An 18,919-nucleotide genomic window follows, 5' to 3' on the forward strand; every position below is an offset into this window, starting at 1 on the left:
AAATAGTGGATTAAACAAGAGTCCTTTGGATAAAATCTTAGAGGGCCTGCAGAAAAGAATGTCTGTTATCAGGCAGGAACCGCGTCATGAATTAACTTTGGCACACACTGGCCTGTCTCAAATGGGCAGGCAGCGAGGAGACATTTCAAGTCATCTCCCTCAGTGAAAACACTAAAACTTAACAAACAAAACTAACAACACAATACTAAAAATAATTACAATTTGAATACCATTTAGTTAAAATTAACATGACTTGAACTAGTCTAATTTATAGTTTTATATTAGGGACTAGTTAGGTTATTATAATCAAAAGGATTAGGAAACTAATGTTTTAGTAATAAATATTTCAGGTATATTGTAAAAGAGTTTTTGATTCAGGTATATTGTAAAAGAGTTTTTGGGAAGATAATCGTGTCAGTTCTATATATCCAAAGTCACGGCTGTGTTCTACCCGCTTGAAACCACTAGGTCATTTTAGGGTTTAAACAAGAATCTGTTTTTTGATTAATCGCTCAGGCAAGAAAACAAGCAACGTTTAGGTCAGGGGTGCCCAATGTCGGTCCTCGAGGGCCGGCATCCTGCACGTTTTAGTTCTCTCTCTGGTGGTAGTAACAACCTCCTCAGCAAGACAATGTTCTCCTTAGGCCTTCAAAGGAGCCATCATTTGATGCAGGTGTGCTAAACCAGGAAGAGAACTAAAACATGCAGGACGCCGGCCCTTGAGGACTGACTTTGGACACCCCTGGTGTACAGCTACTGAGAGTGAATGCTGGAATAAAGGACCTGGGCTGATTGGCTTACTGACTTCTGGTGTGAGGGGAGAGAGAGGGAAAGTGTCACAGGGGGCAAGCGAAAAAAATACTAGGAAATGACTCTAACAGTAAAGCAAAACTAAACATAAGGAAACTAGTGTAACTAAGAAGATGCAAGAAATAAAGATAACAAACTAAAATCACTAAGGACTGAACTAAAGAAAAACAGGAACAAGACTGATTGAATCAAAATGAGAAACTAATACAGAATAATAATGAAGCTACAATGAAATATATAGATCTTATTTTAAGCAGAGTTTAAGCCCAGTTGTGTATGTCTGGACAGATAAAGCAGTCTGTGAGTTTGGTAGATAACAGCTGACAGAGATTTGCTTAGTTGTGATTGGGCCCAGTCAGAGGCGCTATGTTCTGACTGGCCCACTCTAGCAGCCCTAAGTGGCCTGCTCTGTCCAATCGCTCCGCTGCGTTTACGCGTTATGTAATTGAGGCGCCTGCATGTGAGACTGAAAGGAGGGAATTTAAAGCAACTTTTCTCTTCTGCTCACTCCTTCCCAGCAAGAGGAGAACCAAGTCTGCAGCAGGGTAAGGCAGCATGTTAGCTTTTACTTTTGGTGCACTTTCTCTCTGTAGGGGAGTGCATATCTGCAACCACTCACACACACACACTCTCACACACACACACGGAAACATAGTTCATTTGGGCAAGAACATGTGCAACAAGAATAATATTCAGCATATAAGAGTTATACACAGATATATGAGAGGAAAGAAATTACTGTGTGACGTGTGTGTATGGATGTGGGGTACATCGGTTTTCATTGAGAGAAGTTTAAAATTGTAATTTTAGAGTTGTGTGTGTGTGAACTTTGCCCCTGTGAAGCTTTAATAATGTCTGAGAGCATCTGATTGGCCGGGACTAGAGGGATGAACTGAAGGGTGGAATTTGATTGGTTTGAGCAGGCTGGCAGAAGTACAGGCCCTGCCCCGTCTGTGTTTGCCAGATAAACTGCTAAGTTGGAGTCATGAATGCTGAGCACAAACTGTGTGTGACAATTTTCTCTCTTTTTTTTTCTAATATTGTAGAAACAAATGGAAAATAAACTTTAAGCTGCTTATCTAGAAAGGCTGAATCTTAATCATCAGTGTTAGCTCTCCTAAGGCATCCACTAATTCATAGTTCAAAACCAGATTAGAATAAAATAGCAGTGAAAGATGCATCTGGATTTGGATCATTTGGTACATAAGAGACACACACAATAACACACACATCAATCAAAGCATATGAGCAACAACATTAGTCAGTTATGCATCTCATACCTGATGAGAGCAGCTGAACGTTTTTAATTCTTAACAATGTTACTGGTTGTAATTATATAGCAGGACGTTCCCATACCATCCAATTTAGGCAGCAGCCAATGATCTTTTAGCGTGTCACCATTGATTCTGTGTTTAGTTCTTTGTCTGGTGCTGTACATCATGAAATATGATATAGTCACAGTCTTATAGTATCTTAGGGCACTATCAACACTTGGCGCATCTCAAAAAATTTGAATATGGCATAAACGTGCGAAAGTTTTTCTTATTGGTCTCAAAGTGAAACTCAAATATTACATAAAATCCTCACACGTTGAGTGATATAGTTCAAGTCTTTGTTTCTTATTTGAGTCACTATGAGGTTACAATGACTAAAGCAGCAGACTCAGCACACAGCCCTGAGGTGCACCTGCGCTCTAATCAAACAAAAATACACAGAAAAACATTAACAATCCAAGTGATTTTAGCGATAGAAACAGATCCTTAGCAGATAAACGCCAAACTATCGATTGATGATCCTATAAGTAAAACACATGAGTAGTAATGGTAAATATGTTTTACTGTTATCATAAAAAGTATAAGTATGTTAATTGCTGAACATTCTAATGGTTAAAAATGAAAATGTTTTTAATGCTTTTCTAAATGTGTGTGAATGCTGGCTTATATCCCTGTGTTTACAAGTTGGTCCAAAAAATTAAGTCCATGTATGTATCCAACAGCCACTTTCTTAAACATTAGACAGATGTAAAGTCAGGTGGACTTGCATCACTGCTAAAAGATTGATGAATTGATGAAGTCATCACATGACTTGTCATCATTCTCATCAAACAGAGTGAATCAGTATTCCAACGATCCATCAGCCTGTCTGCCAGCTGCTGATCCACTCTCTCTTCCAGGAGTTGCTGAACCAGTCCTTCCCTTGATGTACATTTCTCACTCCATAAATAAACATCATTGCCTTTTCAGCTCTGCATTCTCTGACTGATTCTGCATGTGGGTTAAGAGGATTCCAAAAAACATGACACAAAACGACTCACTGTGTCTTCGCGTGTGTCTGCGTGGACACACGTTTGTCCTCTCAGAAATAGCATCAGGGTCCCGAGAATGAAGATTGCAGTCATCGGTCAGAGCCTGTTCGGCCAGGAGGTTTACAAGGAGCTGAGGAAGGATGGCCACACCATTGTCGGGGTTTTCACTATTCCAGACAAGGACGGCAAGGCCGACCCGCTGGGTGAGAGCCTTATTCAGCACAGCAGATGTTTATGAAAAACTGCAATCTGTCTTTAGACATTTTTTATATAGACAGAAATTTCTTTCTTTATGAATCTTTACAGTTCAATTACAATTATTTATCCTCCTTATCCATTTATTCTAAGTTACCTTTTTTTGTGCGTTAATTTTTTTTAGACCATCAAAAACATGAATAATAAACAAAGATAACATGCATGAAAACAAGAGTTGTTTTGAAACGATCCCTTATAAAGGGAACAAAGCTGCCCAGGGCTTTGTCAACAGTTAACTCTGATTAAACACAAAAGCTGATTAAAGTTAAAGAATAACACTCATGTCTGGATACTGGCAGACCTCTACAAATTACTGAAATGGAACCAGTCTAACAAAATGAAGTAGATTTCCAAGAACCGATGAGAAACAGTCGGTGACCTCTATCAGTCTGTATAGGGAGATAGACTAAGTAGTCTGAGTGTTGTTATTTTGCAATGCCTTTAAAAATTTGCTCTGGTAAAATGTAATTAATACTTTCCATTTCACTGAGTATATGTTTAAATAAATGGTCATTGAACAGAATAAATTACAGACAGAAAATAATGGAAACTTATGTAAAGTCCTGAAATGTTACTCTCTCCATATTACATAATGGTTAAATCATAAATAGAAGGACGGTCCAGTGACACCATGTCTACAACCTGAGCAGTTCTGTCGTACTGATAACATTAAATTCACTGAACAATCTCCACTAGGTGTCGGTAAGACTCGATTATAAAACATCTGATTCAGTAAAACTAAACAAAACATGAAGAAATCCGTTCAGGCTGTCAAATGTGTACATGTCTGTTCGTCAATTGGTTTATTTAAGCAGGTGACGTGTCATAATATTCTCGTTGTGTATCAAGAATAACGTTGTTTCCCAGGTATAAATCACATTTCACTTTTTTTTTTTTTTTTTTGCCTTTTATAACTTTGAGACAAAGCTAACATGACTTGAAAATCCTATCTTTGATAAGCTTGTCTGTCAGTAATGCTAAAAGCGAAAAAGTAAATAATTAGGTTTGTCGTTCCTGAAAGAAAAGTAATGGCGTTAGTACGAGTTTTATTTTAACTCTAGCTATTCATACTTGAGACTGCTGATGATGGGAATAATATAGACTTGCCTTTAAATGTTGGTGAAGGTTTTCTGCATGTTTTCTCTTCTTCTGCTGCAGCCACGGTGGCAGAGAAGGATGGTGTCCCTGTTTTTAAGTTCCCCCGGTGGCGAGTGAAGGGTCAGGCCATCCCAGAGGTGGTGGACCGGTACAAGGCTACAGGAGCAGAACTCAATGTCCTGCCCTTCTGCTCCCAGTTCATCCCCATGGAGGTCATTGACCACCCCAAACATGGCTCTATTATCTACCACCCCTCGCTGCTGCCTCGCCACAGGGGAGCCTCGGCAATCAACTGGTCAGTGAAGCTCATGTTGGAACTGAAGGGGATTCCTGGTAGCGATCCAACATCTGTTTGACTGTCCTTCATAGGACCCTCATCCACGGAGACAAGAAGGGAGGCTTCACGGTGTTCTGGGCTGATGATGGACTTGATACTGGACCGATTTTGCTGCAGAGAGAGTGTGATGTTGAACCTAATGACACGGTCAACACAATCTACAAGAGATTTCTCTTCCCAGAGGGCGTCAAAGGCATGGTGAGTGACGGAGGTTGGCTCCAGAGTACGTCCAGTCTTTGGGACTCTAATTAATGTATGATGCCCATGGGCGGTTCTACACAGGGGCCAAGAGGGTCCAGTGCCCATTTAGAACTGTATCTGAAGATAATACTAATTCAGTTTCTTATAATGACCACCCTAAATGCAACTTGATCTCCTGAAGAGAGAGACACTATTTGGTTGATTTTGTTTTTATGTGAAATTAATGACATACTTTTACAGTATTAGGCAGTCTGCTGCTGCTGGCTGGATTTGTTTTCCTGTGAGGCATTTTGAGTTACCTTTTGTATAAAGTTTGATCACATGGTTCTACTTTGCTCAGTTATTGATTTTGTTCTAGAGACATTATAACAGCCTCTCTTCTCAGATGATTTCAAAGATTCAGATTTTTGAAATTGAAGGTGAGATTTTACCTAATAATACAAAGTTGTTCAGGGACTTTTTGATCTTATTGAGCATCTTGATTGTTGAGTTGTTACAAATAACTGCCTCGTTTTATGGGAATCCCAATTATTCTAACACTGGCCCATTACAGAATGTAGTGAACGACAATCCTCCATAAGTATGTTGTTTTATGGGTTCACCTCCTCTTTATCCTCTCGTTATCTTCTGCAAGTCTCCAACATGATCAGACCGGGGCAGAAAAATCCCGACAGTTATTGTGCGTTTGCTTCAGCAGCTTGAATAACTGCTGTGTTTGCAGGTAGAAGCGGTCAGGCTGATCACTGAGGGGAAGGCCCCAAGGATCACACAACCTCAAGAGGGAGCCACTTATGAGTGCATTCAGAAGAAAGACAATTCGAAGGTAAGAGAAACAAAAACACTCCATTTGTTACGTCATAAACATGACTTTGAGGCAAAACACGTGGCGCGAGCCTCATTAGCACTTTAAATGTTTATCCGAGTCTGAAGTCTTTGCAAAAACGTTTAATTCTGACTTCAGTCTTTACTTATAAACTGAATGAATTAATGAATGAACGTTCTTTATTCTAATCACATCTCATTTAATGAGTGTAATTTATGGATCACAGCTCTGACAGGTGACACATTTGCCTGTGAGAGGAAACTTAATTTACTACCCAACACCAGTGGTTTCCAACTCCACAGCAACCCACCTGCACAGAAGTCTCATACTACGTCATGGCAGTGATATTGAATGGTGCAGTCTGTAGATCAGTTTTAAAGTTTATTCAGCAATGGGAATCAATAGTGTCATCACATGATCATAACAAAAAGGAAACTGGTAAAGAACTATCAGCGATAGCATTTTGTGGAGTGTTGGCTCCAACTTCTGTAGAGAACTGTTTGGGCTGACACAGACTTCTTTCATAAGTTCATCATCATTATTTTCAGTAATTGTTTACATCCGACTTTACCATGTCTGGCTTTTTTTGGTGCAGAATTATGATGCATATTACACATCAAAAACAATGAATATTTGGGCTGCTCAGACTGTGGCGAAAAAGTCGCACTTGCCTGCTGCATCAATGTAGCCTATAAGGACAGCCTGTTCGTTGGTGAAAACTGTCCTTATAGGAACATTATAAAAAGTGTTTGATGACAAAAATCCTCCCCTTCGGTACAGATGACAGCTGCTCTCTGTGTTGGTAGATTGACTGGAACCAGTCGGCTGAGGCCATTCACAACTGGATCAGAGGAAATGACAAAGTGCCTGGGGCCTGGGCAGAGCTTGACGGACAGGTAACAGAAGAGCCTCACAGGCCCTGGGTTTGTTCTCACCCCGGGTACATCAGGACATATATACTTTATTCCACATAGACTTTAATTCATTCTCCACATCAGGGAACGTCTTGTCTTGTCAAGTTAATAGCTGATGTGTTCATGCATTCAAAAGTGCAAAGATCTTGACCCAGAGATGTTCATTTCAGGAGCAGGTTTCCACTATTTCACTGCAGTACTTGGCCATCTCTCCCTCTGCAGAAAGTGACTTTCTTTGGCTCCACTCTGGTGGACAACGGCACTGCGGCCAATGGTCAGCCTCTGGACATTCCTGGAGCCAGCCAGCCCGGCATCGTCACCAAGACTGGTCTGGTCCTGTTTGGGAATGACGGAAAGACGGTGAGGGGGATATAAATATATATACAATATGTATGCAGAGTAGCAGGTGGATCCGGGTCCTGTGTTGTGCCAGAGACAATTAACTATTGTTTATCAGTCTGATGGCAGAGGGAAAGAAACTTTTCTTGTGGCAGGACGTTCTGGTCCAGGCTGCAATACGACTTGGAGTCCTGGAGGAGTACAGGTCCTGTAAAGGTCAGAGGTTGCAGCTTATGTATTCTGTCAAGGATCAATGTAGAGAGGGGTCAAGGTCAACCTGCCTCTGACTCACCAAAGGACGTAGTCAAAGCCCTGCGTCAGCTTCACAAGTCAGTGGAGCTTTAGCCAGATCAGTGGGTTTATTTGCAAACCACTTCTCATCTGGAGAGACCCTAACTCGGTTATCACACAGTCTTCAAAATCTAGGAAAGTATAAAATAGGTTTGTATGAAAGAAAACCAAGGTTTAGAAAAATATTTGTATTTACAGACATTATTCTGTATCCCACTATCCAAGTGTCACTTCCTTCCTTCCCGTTTCTGTTGAGTTCTGGTACCAGATGCACACCTGGCTTATAGAACTTGTCCATGCCTGACCTCAGGCCTCTTTGCCAGCAGTCTAACTTTATTTGACCTCAGCTGTTGAAAGAAATGTTCCTCCACATGAAATGACTAATGCTGGAATAAAGCTGGACCGTTAGTGGTCTCCTGGTTTACAGACATCAATCAGGTGTGAATGTGTTTCCAGCGCATTGACTTTCCAGAGCAGACGATAATAAAACAGGTTTTTATTCAAACAGGTTTGTCAGTGAATAGCAGCTGAGACAAACTTCATTCCTTAACAGATAAAACTTTGTGTTGTCTCCTGACCCGGTGTCGACCGTAAAACTCTACGTCCACTTGTTTAATAACGCAATATATTTTACAAGTCCACATATAAGCTAAGAAAACATTCAACATAAACGTTAAAAGTCATCAAGGTAACATTGTGAAAGATTTCAGAGGCTCTAGCGCCAACGTTCCAGAAGCTCTGCTAAGGCAGAGCTAGGCCTGGCTCTGACTGGGAGACTGGGCTTTGACACTATGGACCTTCCTGATGTGTCTCTTCATCAGCAGCTTCTCGGTGAATAACTCATAACAAAAGTCACAGCGGTACGGCCGCTGCTCCTTATGTTTCGCCAACACGTGTTTCCTCAGGGTGGAGCCTCGGTTGAAGGATTTGTCACAGATGTGGCAGCTGAAGGGCTTCTCTCCGGTGTGAGTCCTCAAGTGTTCGGTCATGTGGCCCTTCAGCTTGAAGCCCTTGCCGCAGTAATGGCAGCTGTAGGGCCGCTCCCCAGTGTGGACCCTCATGTGGTTCTGCAGGTTGCTCTGGCAGGGGATGTGCTTGCCACAGATGTGACAGTCGAAGTTGCCCTTGCCGTCTTTGGCCTTGCTCTCGTGCATCTTGAGGTGCCACGTCAGCACAATCTTTTTGGTGAAGATGTAGTTGCAGATGTGGCAGCGGTACAGCGTGGTGGTGGTCTTTTCCTCCGGCAGTTTGGGATCTTCTGGAGAAGTCTCCTGGGAGCCCATGCTCTCCTCTGCCGCTCTGCAGTCTTCCAACTGCTGGACGGTTTTGATCAGCTCTCTGGTCAAGGCGTCGCCGTCGTCGCTGTCTTCCATGTTTGCCTCCTCCTTCGCACTGCTGCTCCACAGCTCCTCCCTCTGCTCCTCGCTCTGTTCCTCTTTGACCTCTGAACCCCCCGGCTCCTCCACGCTCAACTCCTGCTGCTTAGGAGCAACTTCTTCTGTGGACGTAGCTGCCGGAGGTTTGGCATCTATAATGACAAACACAAATGAGGACCGTCATAAAGTGGAACTAAATACTTCTCCCCAACAGTAACTTTAAATCCTGGACATTCAGATATGGCTGAGGCCTATCTCCTCAGCCATAAGTGGTTACAATGGATAAAGCTGGAAGCGTGATATGGATATCATCCAGCTGAATGCCTTCATGCCCTGTATGAAGCCTCCACATCTTGAGGGTGGATATTTGTTACCTACAATTCATTCTGCTGTCACAACCTTTGCTGAGCTTCCTTTTCCTCAAGACTGCATTCGTTGTACTGCCGTATGAGTCCACAAGATGTCACTATTGTTCACATGCTGAGACTAAGTGGTCTTAGAATGACATCACCCGGAAACCAGCTGCCCTTCCTGATCATCTGATGGTAAACCAGACGTTTACATACACCAGATAAGAAGGCACCTTTTTTTTCTTCCTCACTGTGAAGTTAAATCAGACCAAACCTCTCTTGGTTTAGATCAGTTGGACTTGCACAAATCAATTTTTGTAACCTCCTTTGAATTCATAATCGTCTTTTAAACTGCATGACGTGGATCAAACCTTTTGGGTTTTCCTTCCACAAGCTTCTGTTCTCACAACACAACAGATTGGAGTTCTGGCCCATCCCTCACAGACCTGGTGTAACAGTCTGTTTTGTAGGCCGCCTCACTCGTCACACCTTTTCAGCTCCACCCATAACCTCTCTGTACTTGCGCACAATACGCATTTATCATATCGCTTATCAATTATAGTGATAAATTTCTTGTGACAAGAATATTGATTTATCGTTGTCACATTAAATTCTAGTTAACGTTACTTAAAACCCATTAAAACTGTCTGGGTTGTTGAGATTTTTTACTGTACTAGACTCTCATTGAACTCTTTTTGTTCAATAACCATTTAAAATACTGATTAAATGCAGTTAGTGTGTGCAGTTTAGTGGTATAAAAGACACTAGTTTATGTGACTGGTGTCCTAAAGAAATGTATTACAAATGGGTATATGGCCCCACAGTCATTTGTGTTTATCATGAAGTCGCAGCAATACAGGTATGTAAAAAAAAAAAGCAACAAATAATTCTTGTAACTTTTACTGTTATCACAGTACTGTAGTTCTATAAAGTATTGTGATAAAACTTTTGAGTCCATATTGCCCACCTGTAGCGTATAATTGTTTGAAGAGATTAATGAACCTTCAAGTATCTGGGGAATTGTTCCCACTGATGAACCAGACTGGAGCAAAGCCATATTTCTCTTCTTGGCATCTTGACTGATTTCTTGGGATTTTCCAATTGGGTCGAACCAGAAAGCAGTGTGTTTTCTGCTGTGGCCTTGAAATGCATACACAGATTTGTGTCCAACTAACTCAAATGGGTCTGCTAACCTGTCCAGGACATCTCTTGTTAATGGTACGCATTAAAAGTGTTCTTTAATGTGTACTATTCTGTCATTACTGGGCTTCTTTTTGTTTGGTGTATATAAAATTCTGATTTTGACTTTACTAGTATCAATTCAAGTTGATGATGCATGAGAATCTTGTGCCTAAAAATATTTTCTACAAGCCTCAGCTCACAATAGCATCATAAAGCTGATTAAAAACATTTTTAGAAGTCTGACTTTAAAAAGGTTGAATATTCACCACTAACTGCTGAACACTGTACCAATGTGTGAGATCTTATTTCTGAAATGTAGTTTTTCTTCTACAGTTTTTAATGGAAACTGACAGAAATAAATGACTAGCATCTGAGCTTTAAAACGCTGCAGCTCTTTCACTTTTTAACCGACATGCATGTTTTAACATTTGAAAGTTCAAATAATTGATACTCTGTCTGATGAAATCGTGTTTTGACACGACACTGATTTAGAAATAAGCCATTTTCTTAAATGCATTTCTGAGAGTTTTCAGTAAATGAATGAAGGCGTTTATAAATCTGCCACTGCGTATGAAACAAAAACGTACTGTAAATAATCCGCTTTAAACTGGACCAGTCAGACACACTGGGTAAACGGGGTGAAACAGCCCTTTAATCCAGCCAAACCTGCAGGGAGATTTCTCCAAAATGATGCCCGGGACCCGCAGCGGTTAGCCCGGACCGGCTAATAGCAGTAGGAGGCAGGAAGCTGCTGGAACAGGCCCTTAAACCACAGGTTGATATGAGCCGCGAGGGTCGGCTCAGTGGACCGCTGGGTGACGGGCAGCAACCAGAGAGCCCTACCTGCCCTGTGGAGCCTTATCTCCGGTTTGTAGACCAGGTCTAGCATCCGCTGCAGCCTCTGGTTCTCCAGCTGGGTTCGGTAGACCTCCTCCTGGTACTCCACCACCGTCTTTTCAACGAACCCATAGATGTCCACGGCAGCAGCGGTCAGCCTTTCCGTGAGGAAGGCGTTGAACGAGTGCAGAGTAGCAGCGGCCATGTTTCTCTTTAAAAGCGAGCCGAAGGCTGAAAGCTTCCTGAAGCAGCCGCGGTGAAGGATGCTGCATCCAGGCTACCTGCGTTCTCGCTAGCGCCCCCTACTGCTCACAGCTCTGACGTTCACCTTTCACACCGTCTCACTACAACAGGCATGTGGTTTACTCCCTCTCTAGTTTTGGAGCAATTATATTTTGCTCTTTTAAAATAAAATTTCTATAAGTGACACGACCATTTATTCCTGTTCAGATTTATTTGGGTAAGTGGCTTGGGGCATAGAACCAGAGTTTGGTAGTAACTAATTACATTTACCCAGTTACCTTGACTTGAGTAACTTTTTTGAAAAAATAATATTAATTTTTTTTATCCAGATGCATTTCAGGAACTATCACAGGATATTCAGATATGATCACTATGATTATATCGTACCGAATATGCTCATGTCATTACTTTTCTCTTCAGCTGTTGGTGAAGAATCTGCAGTTTGAGGATGGCAAGATGATTCCAGCAGCCCAGTACTTCTGCTCTGGGGGCAGCACAGCTGTGGAGCTCACAGAGGAAGAGAAAAGCTTTGCTGAGCAGATGAGGGTGGGATGAACTGATGTACTGAAACAAGGAATGATGATAAATTCTGGTCAAACCAAAGATCTTACTTAGATCTTGGTTCCTTTTTCCGTTTTTCTGTCAGAGGGTATGGAAGAGTATCCTGACGAATGTCAGCCAGATTGAAGATTCTACAGATTTCTTCAAGTCTGGTGCAGCTTCAATGGATGTGGTCAGGTAAATAAAACTAATCAATCTAAAAACATTTATCTGCTTGACTGACCACTAACTTGCATTGTTATTTGCAAAAATTGAATGAATGAAACTTGAGCATCAAAACCGTATGTTAAAAGTAAATTACAAAAACCTACTGACATCTTTTTCTTTCGTTAAAGAAGCTTTGATATGAATATCCTATTGCTATTGGTCAAATCCTAAAATAAAAAAAACAACTTCTAGTTAATATTTGAAGGCATCAGTTTCAAATACATAGTCTTTGATAACATACAATTTCTTTAAATGAAGCTTTGTATATATTTTTAAACAAGTCTCTCTTAACCTTGAGGCTGGTTGAGGAAGTGAAGCTTCGTGCCAGCGCCTGCCAGCTGCAGAACGAGGACGTCTACATGAACACCACCTTCCAGGATTTCATCCAGATGTGTGTCAGGAAACTCCGGGGGGAGGACGGGGAAGAAGAGCTCGTGGTTGACTATGTACGCGGTCGGTACCCCACCAGGAAACAATGTCTGACTGCGTTAGTTATGAACGGTTTGCCTTTCCAGGTGGAAAAAAACATCAACAACATGACGGTAAAGATCCCTCATCAGCTGTTCATCAACGGAGAGTTTGTGGATGCAGAGGGAGGAAAGACCTACAAGACCATCAACCCCACTGATGGCATGGTAAGAGATGAACAGCATCATTTCTTCTTCATGCCTTTAAAGAGAGATTCTAACTGAGCAGAGCCAGTCTGGCTGAGTTCTTCATTCATCATAACCAAAAGTCTAGAAAAAGAACAAATCAGGACTAACTCAACAGGTCTACTCCCAAAATGCCGCCACCAGGTGAGGAGCAAATCTATACAAGTGATGTGTCTTACAGGCCATCTGTGAAGTGTCTCTGGCCCAGATCAGTGATGTGGACAAAGCAGTAGCTGCTGCTAAGGAGGCGTTTGAATCGGGGGAGTGGGGCAGGATGAACCCAAGGGACAGAGGAAGACTCATCTACAAGTAAGTAGCACAGGATGATGCTTGGTATCTAAGGTATGCTACATTTTACATTTAGCACTTAATGTATCTGGCTTGTAGCTTGGTTTCTACTTAATACTACATTGAATTTGTAAAGAATAACTCAGAACAAGCCTTTTAATGACAAAGTAATATTTTTAAGGCATGTTTTTCTTGTGACTGTTGGACAAGGTTAGATAAACCAATTCCATCGGTCCATCGTGTTAAGCCTGTCTGTTGAAGGAGTGAATAGGTCCAACATGAAAACACAGACATCCTTCACCCAAAAATCCAAATCAATTCAGTTGACATGTATAAAGACCGCAATAAATTAGAATACATAAATTTTTTTCAGATTTTTTTGGCAATAGTGGCCTTTATTGAACAGTAGACAGGAAACAGGATGGAGACCGATGAAAGACACGCAGGAAAACCCAGTACAGCCACGATGAGGTTGAAAGTGTCCAAAGTTTGTCAAAAAACACGATTTAAACGTTGAGCTCACTGCCAAACTCAGTGCCGTTAAATAAGGATCTGCGTTACCTTCTCGCTCTCCACCATCATTCACTTCAAAGTTCTCAAAAATGTAACTCTCACTCATCAACATATTTATTTGAGCTCGTCCATCCATAACACTGGATGAACGACATATTGTATGTAGGTGAAACTGACAGACTTTAGACGTTGTCAGACTGCTCAGCTTGCTGACTGATTTGCAGTATCAAGGATATTTCCTGGCATTCCAGACTCTGCTTTTTCTCCAACTCCTCCCACAGACTGGCGGACCTGATGGAGGAACACCAGGATGAGTTAGCTACTATTGAAGCTATGGACTCTGGAGCTGTTTACACTTTGGCCCTCAAGACTCACGTGGGCATGTCCATCCAGACGTTCCGTTATTTTGCTGGCTGGTGTGACAAGATCCAAGTAAGACAGTTGACTTTATAAGAGTCAGCTAAGCTAAAACCTCTAATTTTCCTTCATTAAAATAATGTCACTTTCTTCCAGGGCAGCACCATTCCCATCAACCAGGCCAGACCCAATCGCAATCTGACTTTCACCAAGAAGGAACCAATTGGGTGAGGATCTTTTTTTTTTCAAATATATTTTTGTTTCTTAACACAATGCCTTATTTACCATGTATGTTTACGATCATATAAACACTAAGAATAACTTCAAGATGCTGAACTTATTCAAGTTGCATGAAAGATGTTCAGAGGTTCAAAACCCCTGGAACTGTTTCTAGCTTGCTGTGGTACCTGGATGTTCACAGCTGTGATGATTATACGCTTTATAGTATACCATCAACATTTTTAAAAAGATAAGGCCTGTTTACATGGGGCCGGCTATCAGTGAAACCACAACATTTAAATTCCCGTCCAGTCGTTTCTTTACATCCCTGCGAAAACCAGAATCTCTGACACCAGCACTTTTTGAAACCAGGTCTCAGAGTGGAACTTTTTGTAGAACTGCTGAGCTCAATTTGTGGCAGCTAATAATGGCTCTTCCAGTGGCACCAGAAGCTGCTACAGCTTAGTAGTGTCAGCTTCTGGCAGCTCCCTCTGCTGCTGTTTTGGGAAAGTCAATGCCTGTTTTCTGTAAAATGTATGCTTTAAGTTACCTGTTTGAAAATAATTATTTTTAAAATTATGTTTTTGGTTTTTGAACCGTATAAGACCCGAAATATAGCTACCACCGAAGCAGTGTCACTTATGCCACTTTCCTACAAGTAAATTCAGTCAAAATATTGCAGAAATAAACTAATCTGAGAGACATACAGTAAACATGGCCTTCAATTAGACATCAGTAAGTCTGGAGATCTCCAGACCAGTCTGTGTGCTGTGTGATGGTTACAGTCGGTCAGCCCAGATAAGCTCCCCTTGCTCTCCTCAGAGTGTGCGCCATTGTGATTCCGTGGAACTATCCGCTGATGATGCTGGCCTGGAAGACCGCAGCCTGCCTGGCAGCAGGAAACACCGTCGTCCTCAAACCAGCTCAGGTAGGATCCACATTTTACACTCCGGACCCAGAGAGAAGGAAACCCTGAAGGCGTTTCTAACTTTCGCATCCTCTGTATTCCAGGTCACTCCGCTTACAGCGCTCAAGTTTGCTGAACTGGCAGCAAGAGCTGGACTGCCTAAAGGGGTGGTGAACATTCTGCCTGGATCAGGTGCACTCGCGTATCTCAGACTTATTCCACTCCTGAAGGAAAGACGGAGACTCCTTCTGAAACTTCCGCCTTCCTTTTAGGCGCTCTGGTGGGCCAGCGTTTGTCTGACCATCCTGACGTGCGAAAGCTGGGCTTCACGGGTTCTACAGAAATCGGGAAGCACATCATGAAGAGGTGAGAAGCCCTCACACAACACTCTGAAATTTAAAAACCCAGAAACTAACATAACTCCTCACATTATGTGTGTGCGCTCTGCTTCACCCCAAGCTGTGCAGTCAGCAATGTCAAGAAGGTTTCCTTGGAGCTCGGAGGAAAATCCCCTCTCATCATCTTCGATGACTGTGACATGGACAAAGCTGTGCGCCTGGTCAGTCCCTGTTCATCAGTCGGTTCTTGTGTTTACGGTTGGCAGCACTAAGACCCGGCTGTTGTTTGCGTTACAGGGCATGAGCTCCGTGTTCTTCAACAAAGGAGAGAACTGCATCGCAGCTGGCCGGCTGTTTGTGGAGGAGACCATCCATGACCAGTTTTTGAAAAAAGTGGTATATTTCACCCCAGACTGGTTACTGTCTATCACAGGCCAACATGGAGACACACAGCAGACAGCCACCGAGACCAGAGGAATAATACTGATTACTCTGACTCAACAAGCTAACCAATCACAGTCATGTCAATTTGTTTAACTAATCATTTACTGATTTGCTACTGAGCCTTTGCTACATTTGAACAGTCGTGATGTGAGCTTTGAAAGACGATCCTGTTTTATCTTTTTTCCAGGTTGAGGAGGTTAAGAAGATGAAGATTGGTGATCCGTTGGACCGCTCCACAGACCACGGCCCTCAGAATCACAAAGCACACCTGGACAAACTCTTGGAGTTCTGTCAAATGGGCATAAAGGAGGGAGCCACCCTCGTCTATGGAGGAAAGCAGGTCCAGAGACCTGGTGAGGCAGCAGGAGGAGCGGGAACGGTGACTGATTCATGTTTGCTCCGCATCCAGCCCTTAAATTTGCGCTTTTGCTTTCCTCCGGTTCCAGGTTTCTTCTTTGAGCCCACAGTTTTCACTGATGTGCAGGACCATATGTACATCGCTAAGGAAGAGTCATTCGGTCCCATCATGATCCTTTCCAAGTTCAAGACCGGGTAAGCTGAAATCCAAAGCTGCGTTGTGTGTGTGTGAACGGTCTGGTTTGACGCGCTTCCTCCTCCCAACGTCCTACAGAGAGGTGGACGATGTCCTGAGGAGAGCCAATGCTACGGAGTACGGACTGGCTTCAGGAGTTTTTACCCGGGACATCAGCAAAGCTCTCTATGTGAGCGAGAGGCTCAACGCCGGCACCGTCTTCATCAACACCTACAACAAAACGGATGTGGCCGCGCCCTTTGGAGGCTTTAAGCAGTCCGGATTTGGCAAAGATCTGGGTGAGGGATTACAGCATCACTCAGTACCCAAACTGGGTTCGGATATGAGAACACTTGAACCGACATGAATTGATATGCAGTGAAAGAGCAGGAACGGTTAAGTGGGTGTGAAAGGGAAGTAGACAGAATAATGATTGAAAGAGTGTGTTTGCTGTCTGCGTCTCTGTCAACAGGTCAAGAGGCCCTGAATGAATACCTGAAGACAAAAGCAGTGACCATAGAGTATTAAGCTCCCTTCCAGCAGAGGGCAGCATTTCTGGAAGACATCTCAATGGATGGATGCAGATGTAATGATGTTGATTACTCTGGTTGTGCCTCAACAAGCTAACCAAATCATGTAAATGTATCTAATCATTCACTCCTTTGCAACTGAGCCTTTAAACTACAAGAACTTTGATCCTGATCTATCTGCAGAAACTCTGCAATCACTGTGAATTTACTCTGGAGATGGAAGAATAAGGATCTTCCAAACAATCTTCATTTATTGTGTTGTTGTTGAAATGAAACCAGAACCATTATGAATGTAACATTCCCAACAAACCTCGATCACAAATAAAAGCTGTCGAACAGCCCTTTGTTAAGGTTTTATTTTTTTCTGGATTACAGTCACTTTCTCACTGTACTCCACAGTTTATGTTCTGGATCTAAATATTTGCCTCTAGAACCAAATATGTCCAGTTCCACCAAATGTTACATATTAAATACCAAATGTTTTTGGTATTTAATATACCAAAACATAATCAAATTGAACTCATTTGGCTTATAAATGTGGTGCCAGTTCACAAGAAAGATTGTTTCAAATGCCCACTTTAATACAGAAATACAGTCATTTAGACCTACTTGCACATGGCAACCTCCAGTAGAACCAGAACCTGGTCCGGTGTCAGCCTTCCTGCTCTCAGTGAAGACGGCCACATTCCTCTCTGCTGCTTGGTGAATCCACCTGGCTGGTGAGGCATGTTCAATCTTAAGAAAAAAAGATAAGTAAAACTAAAAGACAAATTTGTCAAAACTAAAGACTGATTACAGTAAAATAAGGATAAAACTGGAAGAGTGATAGTTAACCAGTAGAAACCCCCTCGTTATCCCTTATGAGCATTGTGACATGGAGGCCTGATCTAGAACCTTCCATGTTGAAACATGATCATGAGAAAAGGTCAATTAAAGCAATAATTATAAGTTGTAAATGTAAACGGTTTTGAAAAAGTGGAACACTTTGTTCTTGTGTAATCTTGCTGTTTTTTGAATTAGTAATATCTTAGGATAATAATTGATGGATGATATAATATTTCAGCACTTGCATTTAGATCAAATCCTGATAAATTACTATGTTTTTTAATTATTTTTCTTGCACTAGTCAGACTTGCTCCAACATTTACACAGAAAGTACTAAATTCCGAAAATACATTAATAAATGTATCGTTAAGCCCAGAAATTGCTCATAGGGATATGAATATTTTTGGGTGTATCTGGTTTTATGAAGCTCCAGTTTGTTTTCTCTACATGCTAAAGTTAGGGGATGTCTAAGGGGATGCCTAACAGATTCCAGACATGCACCAGAAAGAAAGCCATTACATAAGACAAATGAAAAATTATGTTTAACACAGAAATATTGCCAGAAGTGGGCAGAGTGCCCAAAAATTGTACTCGGGTAAAAGTAGTGCTACTTCAAACAAAAGTAAGAAGTAGCTGTCCAAGAAATTACTCAAGTAAGAGTAAAAAAAGAAAAAAATTGGTAAAAAAAAATCTACTCAAGCACTGAATAACTGATCAAATGATCAATCAATTAATATTTAGAAATTAAATAGCCAGATGGATCGACATATAAATTTAAATTTTGCATTTTAAAGATGAAAACAACAATAATTTATATAAGTAAGAAATAAATAACAAAATCAGGTGAAATAAATAGTTTTTCAAAATCAGTTTCTTTCAATAAAAAACACGTCTGCAACTTTAACAAAAACGGCAGGTGTGTGTCTGTATCTGGTGATTTTTATTTGGTTTGTTCTTCATTAAATTGGTAGAGAATCCAGAACTTTTACTCAAATAAGAGCAGCAATACTTAATAATAAAATTACTCGAGTAAAAGAACAATGTGGCAAAAATACTCCTAAAAGTACATTTTAAAACTCTTACTTTATTTTATTTATAAGAATAAGTTAGTGAACATTACTTACTACCCAACTGAATATTTCTTAGGGCCACGTGAAATAAAGCTCATTCAATATTTCAGGTCA

The 18,919-nt window shown here is 41.5% G+C and overlaps 2 protein-coding genes across 2 annotated transcripts; one reads left to right on the plus strand and one right to left on the minus strand.

Annotated features, from left to right (window-relative positions):
- Positions 1-1,141: 1,141 nt before the first annotated feature.
- Positions 1,142-17,248, plus strand: aldh1l1 (aldehyde dehydrogenase 1 family, member L1). Its single transcript, XM_008410390.3, has 23 exons — positions 1,142-1,355; positions 3,170-3,318; positions 4,529-4,763; positions 4,838-5,003; positions 5,728-5,829; positions 6,636-6,725; positions 6,966-7,103; positions 11,782-11,907; positions 12,008-12,099; positions 12,428-12,575; positions 12,645-12,764; positions 12,964-13,091; positions 13,865-14,015; positions 14,097-14,167; positions 14,982-15,087; positions 15,171-15,258; positions 15,339-15,432; positions 15,526-15,625; positions 15,702-15,800; positions 16,036-16,201; positions 16,295-16,400; positions 16,480-16,679; positions 16,853-17,248. The coding sequence occupies exons 2-23, from the start codon at positions 3,192-3,194 to the stop codon at positions 16,906-16,908; spliced, it is 2,709 nt and encodes a 902-aa protein (XP_008408612.2). The 5' UTR covers positions 1,142-1,355; positions 3,170-3,191; the 3' UTR covers positions 16,909-17,248.
- Positions 7,850-11,451, minus strand: LOC103465495 (uncharacterized). The gene is made up of 2 exons (XM_008410389.3): positions 11,125-11,451; positions 7,850-8,901 (listed from the first exon to the last, which is right to left on the minus strand). The coding sequence occupies exons 1-2, from the start codon at positions 11,321-11,323 to the stop codon at positions 8,126-8,128; spliced, it is 975 nt and encodes a 324-aa protein (XP_008408611.2). The 5' UTR covers positions 11,324-11,451; the 3' UTR covers positions 7,850-8,125.
- Positions 17,249-18,919: the final 1,671 nt, after the last annotated feature.

The sequence above is a fragment of the Poecilia reticulata genome, chromosome 5 (assembly GCF_904066995.2).
Source record: "Poecilia reticulata chromosome 5, P_reticulata-male-v2, whole genome shotgun sequence".
Taxonomy (NCBI): Eukaryota; Metazoa; Chordata; class Actinopteri; order Cyprinodontiformes; family Poeciliidae; genus Poecilia; species Poecilia reticulata.

Excerpts from the sequence above, each read along its gene's own strand:
- aldh1l1 (XM_008410390.3), top strand. The coding sequence starts at position 3,192 with ATGAAGATTGCAGTCATCGGTCAGAGCCTGTTCGGCCAGGAGGTTTAC. Across the intron at positions 6,726-6,965 it reads GGGCAGAGCTTGACGGACAG|AAAGTGACTTTCTTTGGCTC; the intron begins GTAACAGAAGAG and ends CTCCCTCTGCAG. Across the intron at positions 15,801-16,035 it reads ACCAGTTTTTGAAAAAAGTG|GTTGAGGAGGTTAAGAAGAT; the intron begins GTATATTTCACC and ends TCTTTTTTCCAG.
- LOC103465495 (XM_008410389.3), bottom strand. The coding sequence starts at position 11,323 with ATGGCCGCTGCTACTCTGCACTCGTTCAACGCCTTCCTCACGGAAAGG. Across the intron at positions 8,902-11,124 it reads GATAAGGCTCCACAGGGCAG|ATGCCAAACCTCCGGCAGCT; the intron begins GTAGGGCTCTCT and ends TTGTCATTATAG.